This window comes from Benincasa hispida, chromosome 11 (genome assembly GCF_027475165.1).
Source record: "Benincasa hispida cultivar pf3 chromosome 11, pf3_genome.v1.1, whole genome shotgun sequence".
Lineage (NCBI taxonomy): Eukaryota > Viridiplantae > Streptophyta > Magnoliopsida > Cucurbitales > Cucurbitaceae > Benincasa > Benincasa hispida.
The window spans coordinates 39,178,416-39,185,975 of NC_143488.1; the positions used below are offsets into that span (position 1 = coordinate 39,178,416).

At 34.6% G+C, this 7,560-nt stretch overlaps 1 protein-coding gene across 1 annotated transcript; it reads left to right on the forward strand.

The window, feature by feature from the left end:
• Positions 1–628: 628 nt before the first annotated feature.
• On the forward strand, positions 629–5,079 carry LOC120091829 (plastidial pyruvate kinase 1, chloroplastic-like). Its single transcript, XM_039049971.2, has 7 exons — positions 629–1,431; positions 1,577–1,664; positions 1,755–1,945; positions 2,870–2,988; positions 3,251–3,494; positions 3,666–3,900; positions 4,570–5,079. The coding sequence occupies exons 1-7, from the start codon at positions 892–894 to the stop codon at positions 4,896–4,898; spliced, it is 1,746 nt and encodes a 581-aa protein (XP_038905899.1). The 5' UTR covers positions 629–891; the 3' UTR covers positions 4,899–5,079.
• Positions 5,080–7,560: the final 2,481 nt, after the last annotated feature.

Consider the following 7,560-nt stretch of genomic DNA (forward strand, 5'->3'; position numbering starts at 1 on the left):
TTAACATAAAGAGGGATAAAGATGTACATGGATTTGGTTGGGTCGGATTGAGGGTATTTTCTGGACCAACTCGAAATCGGGTTGGTTGAGTTGACAACCCAAAAGACCTAATAAAGTTTCCAACCTAACCCAACCCAACTTAACTCTTAAAATTCAAGTTGGGTTGGGTTAGGTTGTCGGGTTGTAACTTATTTTTTTCCTTTTAAGTAAAATATGTAAATTTATCTATAACCATATTACTAATAACTAAAATCTCATAAAATTCAAATGTGAAATACCAAATATCTATGATACTTATTACAAACTTTAACATAAAGACAAATATCATAATAATTTTAAAAGAAAATTATTAAAAATTCATAAATCAATCAAACTTTAAACAAAGAGAAATATATGAATATAATTGAGCTAGTTGAGTCAATATATTTTAGATTGGATAATTCGAGTTGTTTGAATTATAATGAAAAGTGGTTAAACATTTTCGTAAATTCCAAAAAAAAAAAAAAAGAAAAGGCAAAAAGTGTTTTTGGCGTGAGACCGGACTGTCGGAAACAGTGGCCACCACGTGACAGTTACAGGTCGAACCTAAACCAGAACCACAAGCCAACGCCGGGAAAGTTAGTTGACCGGTAAGTTCAAATTAATTTATATTTTGCTTAAACACCTAAAACACTACGACAAAAGTCTTCCCATTCACAGACAACTAGGGTTTTGCCCAATAATTCTTCTTCTCATCGAATATTCTTCTTCTTCTTCTTTCTTGTTAAATCAACCATTGTTCCTGTTCCGAACTCGGCGGACATTACTATCCAAACCTACCCAAGGCCTTTTGCAGAAGAAGGCCGAAGGTAGCTGCAGAGGTTTTGTTTCTTCTTTGTTGTTTTTCCATCAATGGCGGAGGTCAATGCTATCATGATTCGTTCTCGTTTCGATTTTATTGCGAAAAGCCCCGTGTTAGATGTGAAGCGTTCGGGTTTTGGCATGCCGGTTATCGGTCGAACAGTTTGGTGCAATCGGAGGAGGACGAGGGGGGGAGTTGGAAATGGAGTGAAGGCGACAATGCAGGTGGATTTGGAGGACGAGGAGAGGTTGAAAAGATTGGAGGGTTTAGAGGCGACATTAGGGCTTGATGTTGTAGCGGAGAGGGAATTGAAGGAGAAAGGGTTTTTGGGTATGAGGAAGACGAAGCTTGTATGTACTATCGGTCCAGCGTGTAATGCGATTGAGGATTTGGAGAAGTTAGCGTTGGAAGGTATGAATATTGCGAGATTGAATATGTGTCACAACTCTAGAGAGTGGCATTGCGATGTGATTAGGAAGATCAAGAAGTTAAATGAGAAGAAAGGATTTTGTATTTCCGTGATGATTGATACAGAAGGAAGTCAGATTCATGTGGTTGATCATGGAGCTCCTTCCTCTGTAAAAGTAGAGGTAAATCGTAAATGTTATGGCTCTGTTCTTTTTGCTACAACTGAAGTTATAATCAAATGAGTGGTGAAATATGATACCGTTTTCACTGTTTTCCTCTGTAAATTAAGAACACTGTAGTCTAAATTCTCTGGTTATCATTGTTCAGGATGGTTCAATCTGGTTGTTTACTGCTGAGAAATTCGAGGGTTCTCGTCCATTCACTGTGCAGGCGAGCTATGAAGGTTTCTCTGAAGGTGCGTCTTGAATCTTGTATTCTTCGTTTTCAGAATTGTGACTAGAAGAAATCTTTTATCAGTTGATCTTGTTTTTACGAATTTGGGCAGGTATCCAAGTGGGCGATTCAATTGTAATTGATGGGGGAATGGCAACCTTTGAAGTTATAGAAAAGATTGGGAATGATTTGAGCTGCAGGTGCACAGACCCTGGTTTATTTCTTCCTCGAGCGAAGTGCAGCTTTTGGAGAGATGGGAGGCTTGTTGTGAGAAATCACGAGTCTCCCACGCTGTCAAGTAAGGTAGGAACGTCTTTGCTGCAGATCAATTTTCATACTGAGAAATTTATTTGTGATAAATATAACTGGAAGTGCTCACTTTTAAGTTTTAGATTGAGTATAATGTTGAAACTTTCAAATATGATGTATTCCAAGATCAATGAACCTGAGATGATGCGTTGTTCGTTCTAGGTATTATTATGGAGGAAATATTAGTTCCAATATTCTTTATGAAGTTTCTTTCTGTGGGAACAAGTTTTTACCGGTCCACTATCTTATGGACAATGTAAGGTTCACTGTTTGAAAATTTTTCTCTCTCTGGGTTCTCAACATGGCGAGGTTTTACTGGATATAAAATGGGAACAAAAATTTAAGGTTCATTATTCAGGAGTTTCTTATCGTGGCTGTCAACTTTATTAGTTCTCGTCGGTACCGTGGACGAATTTTAAGGTTCATTTTGAAAATTTTGTCTTTTTTGGGTTGTCAGCATCAAAAGTTTTTATCCCTGGACATTATCATCTCTGTCCACAAGAAAATATATCCATTTTTCTGCACGTAAAGATAATTTTCTTGACGATTGTTTCTCTCCTTTGACAGGTTGACTTTCTCATATTAATGCATGAGTAAAAGGGTCTAGGTATTATATAATTAAATTTATCTAATCTATCAACTTAATTTTTTTTGGTTGATTGATTAACATGCTATCTGAGTAGGAAGTCATGTATTTGAATCTGATTAATATAATTTTCTCTCTAATTAATATCAATTTTCACTTGTGAACTTTTTACAAATTTAAAATTCACAAGCAAGGGAGTGTTAAACTATTAGTATAATTTCAGGTTGATATAGAGTTCAATAAATCATGTCTTTTCGAATGTTGCGGTTCTCTGCATTTAAACCCTGTGCTTTTTCAGGGTGTATTATGTTATTTGGTTTACCGTTTTACAGGATTGGTCGGACATCAAATTTGGCATTTCGGAGGGTGTCGACTTCATTGCCCTTTCCTTTGTGAACAGTGCAGATCCTGTCCAGCATCTAAAGAACTACCTTTTAACAAAATCAGCAAAGTAAGCATTGATTCAAGAAGTCAACATTTTATCATGAGTTGGGTTGAAATATCACTATCACTACTATGCATGAACTATATATTCCCTTGTCCTTTTTCAATTAAATTTTCATCAGCACTTAAGATGGATGCCCGTATGTTGATCTTATTGAGGCATTCTTTTCCCCAAAAATTTTTCTGGCAAAATTTGGTAACTGGAACAGATTGGGTAATTTCAAAACTTCATTATAGTGATGAAGAGGAAGCTCTCTTTTCATGCACAGATCTGTAAGGGTATTGGCTAAGATTGAAAGCTTGGAGTCCCTTCAAAATCTGGAAGAAATTATAGAGGCCTCTGATGGAATCATGGTGGCTCGAGGGGATCTTGGGGTCGAAATTCCGCTCGAGCAGATACCAGCAGTGCAAGAGGAAATAACTAGTGTCTGTAGGGAACTGAACAAACCAGTGATCATAGCTTCTCAACTTCTAGAGTCGATGGTTGAATATCCTACTCCAACACGTGCAGAGGTGCAAGTTACATATTTTTCATTTCTAATTGTGGACTGGTTTAAAATGACTTTATTTTAAAAAGTGTCTTTAAGTCCTTACATATAGGCTCTTCTTGTGTTCTCCGGAAGGCTGAGATTTCATATTGTGTTGAAAGAAAGCTATAATGATGATTAGTCTTCGTGTCAATAGGTTGCAGATGTTTCCGAGGCTGTCCGACAGTATGCTGATGCATTGATGCTATCTGGGGAGTCTGCCATAGGATCATATGGACAGAAAGCGCTTTCAGTTCTACAGATGGCCAGCAGCCGAATGGAGTCATGGAGTCGTGAAGAAAATAGGAAAAATTTTCTTCCCCAGCATCAACTTGGGGTGTCACTGCATGATCGCATTGCAGAAGAAATTTGCAATTCTGCAGCTGAATTGGGTAAAACTCACTTTTCTCCACTTCCTTTTTAAGCAAGCCCTTCGTGTGGGACCTTGAAAATAACATCATAATTCCCTTCTGGCCATGTCATGTCTATCTTCTAGCTTCATTATTACATAATCACGCAAAAAAAATAAAAAAAATCGTATGAACAATATTAGTTTGCCATTTTAGTCCATTCTTATGCGCTTAGTTTTAATGTGGTATTTCTAGTTTAAAAGTATATACATCAAAATCCTCCAAAAACATCTCGGCCATTGGCTTTCTCCAATCATTTTTGTTCAAAGTCACCGCCACACTGTCTAGGTCTCAAAAATCATCCGAATTTTAAAAGATTTATACTTCCAAAGGTAGTTTTAAAACATTTATAAAAGGTTAGAGTAGAGTAATATCTTCACAGGTACAGACCTAGTTTTGAAACAAATGGTCAGTTGGGGGATATTTTCTTATAATTTAACCTTAGAAGTCACATTTAGTAACGACATAGAAGTTTCGCGGGAGAAAGCGGTTGCTGGTTGTGTCATGGTGTGGTAGAATTGATTCTTGCATTCTTAGGTTTGAAGAAGTAATCAATTACCTTAAAAAAAAACCTCTGTTTGTTTGAGTGTTGATAATTGCATTTGGCCCACGTTTCCATCAAAACAAACACCTCCATGTTCTTTGTGGCAGCGAACAGACTTTCAGTAGACGCCATATTTGTGCTCACAAATCAAGGGCATATGGCATCTCTCCTGTCCCGCAACCGCCCAAGCCCGCTAATATTTGCATTAACCGATGATGATAGCACAAGAATGGCTTTGAATCTACAATGGGGAGTGGTTCCTCTGCGCATTGACTTCTCAGAAGACATTGAAGCAAACATCTCAAGAGGGATCGAGCTTGTGAAATCAAAGGGATTGGTGAAAAAGGGGGACTCTGTGTTGGTGGTCTCAGAGATCTCTCCAGCGCGAGCTGCATCAATGGCGTCTCAATCAATCCAGCTGAAAACCATCGTGTAGGAGAAAGAGAACCAACCGAATCCAGGTCAAGTTTTATAAGTGAAACTTTATGATTGCATCTGCATGTATCATATGTGGTGATTAATACACGTGGAATTATATCTTTATTATTTGTGGCTTGTAAAGACTATTGAAGCTTGGATAGGTTGTTTGTTGCTTTGTACTAGCTAATATTTGGTAATTTGATTTCGGACCAGAAAGAATATAATAAATAAGAAACAAAATCAAATCAAGACCAAGACAGTCACGATGGCCCAAAGAATGAGAATTGGACCTTTGGGCCCAACTCTCGAGGCCGAGGAACTAAGTTGAGCCCTTAGCCCAACCTTCCTTTAACCTTAGTGTCGACCTCCAAGGTCGAGGAGCCCAACTTTCACATAGAACATGCCCAACACTCGAGCACAAGATTCCCACACAGAATTCAATCTGGTTAGTAGACAACCGAATTTCGAAAGCAAACGCGAGAAGACTTAGGTCAAGCTCCTCCATAAAGATATCATTATAGCTTCATATGAGGTAACTTGAATTTTACCTTTAAACTTGCTAGCTTCCACATTCTTTGACTCTCTGATTTAGGCATTAAAGTGTGTATTACAAGCATCTCATTGTGCAAGTTTTCTCTTTTACAGACCCCGTCCTTTTCCTTTTCAAACAAATTCACTACTGGTGTCACATGAAAGTCATGTGTGTTTTTCTATATAGATTTTAGCATCAAACGTAATGACCCGACTTTCTACCATACTACCAGGACACTACTACATGCATGCATAAGCTTAGCAATATGTATATTTAAGAAAAAAAATTGTAAATAAAGGAAAGAGACTTTTATTTAAAATTTAATAATATCATAAAACATTGTTCAGGACACCCCTGACTCCGATTTAGAACAAATTAAATAAACCAATGAATTAGGTAACAAATAAACAAAATACCAAAAGTTTTAAATGCCAGACACCTAACCTTCATCATGCCAAAAATAGAATAAAATAAGCCGTAAGTGTGGAAGCATCGTCGTGTCCTAGTGACTGGGTCACGGATCCCTCTTATCATTTGTCGGTATATCTTTACCTTTACCTAAAAAACGTTAAGAGAAAAGAATGAGTAGCTTGTAGATATATCAATTAACATGTTTTAGCTTGTTAAGTGCATTATAAATTTTAGGATAATTGAAATGAGTAGCACTTTTAAGATTAATAATTAATTGTATGACAACATTTTGAAAAATTGCAAATATAGCAAAATGTATACTTTATTACGGATAGATTTCTATTAATGATATAGTATATTCCTAATAGATTTCAAAAGACTATCTAAATTTGTTATATTTATAAATTTTATTATATTTGTTAATATTTTGAATTTGATTGTGTAACTATTTTTATTGTAAAATGCAAACATAGTCCATTCTAATTTAAATAAATTGAATGACGCTTCATCGCTGCCTTTTCTTTTTCAAGGTTTCAAACAAATCCTAATATTGTCTTTAGTTAATCCCATGTAGGTGAATGAAAAGTAATAAATCTGGCTACAAGAGGATGATTTAGTTTGATGGAATGGATAATAAATACATTTTAGGTTTCAATCAAGTACATATGATCTTAAGAAAGTTAGAATTTTTGTTAGTAGTCCTTATGGTTCGATAAGACCTCATATATAGTCTTTAAACTATAAAGACTATTTATGAAGATTCTATTGAACTATAGAATATAGAGACAAAATTCTAACTTTGTCTAAATCATAAAGACTAAATCTTTATATGAATGGTATAAAAAAAAAAAAAAAAAAAAAAAAAAAAAAAACTTATTTAATTTAGAATATCTTACATTTTTTATCCTTAAGGTTTTATGATTTGTGTTAATTTCATTCTCAACAACTATTTTGTTGTCATTAATGTTTAGGAAAATTTCAATTACACCACTAATGTTTGGAGGTTGTATCAGTTTAAACCACTACTAATAAGTGTATTAATTTAAACCTTAAACTTTCATAAGTGTATCAATTAACACGACTTAACTTTAAAAATATCATGCAAAATATATAATTGTTTCAATTAGACTTCCAAATTCTAATAAGTGAATTAATTTAGACTTTTTTTTATTATTAATATTACATTTAAAAATCATCCATGCACTCAATTTTACATATTTGTTGACTTCTTCAAATGTCAGACCAATAAAATGGACTATTGGAATTGATGTATGGACAATTTTCAAAAGAAATCTTAATTGAGAGTCTAAATTGATTGCTGATGAAAGTTAGGGATTTAATTCATATATGATGTTTTTTTTCAAACAAAACGTAATTGGGAGTATAAATTGATATACTGATGAAATTTTAGAGTTTAAATTGATACTATGATCAGTTTATAATTTAAATTGATACAAACTCCAAAATTTGGGAGTGTGAGTTTGTATTTTTCCTGAATCATTTCATAAAATATCTTTAAAAGAATTAACAAAGACACGTATTCTATTCATTTACTAAATCAATATGCAAATGTTTGAAGCTACAAGTAGTAGGTTAGTTACAAGATCCAAATGTTACTTCGGTTCCTTTCAACTCCTTAACAAGAGAAGTCAATATTGACTAAAACAATTTTTATTGTCTTTTATTTATTTTTGACAAAACAATTTTGTATAGTCATCACAAGTTAAATTGAGAA

Coding starts and splice junctions, on each gene's coding strand:
- LOC120091829 (XM_039049971.2), top strand. CDS start 892: ATGGCGGAGGTCAATGCTATCATGATTCGTTCTCGTTTCGATTTTATT. Junction 1,432..1,576: donor CTTCCTCTGTAAAAGTAGAG/GTAAATCGTAAA, acceptor ATCATTGTTCAG/GATGGTTCAATCTGGTTGTT. Junction 1,665..1,754: donor CTATGAAGGTTTCTCTGAAG/GTGCGTCTTGAA, acceptor GAATTTGGGCAG/GTATCCAAGTGGGCGATTCA.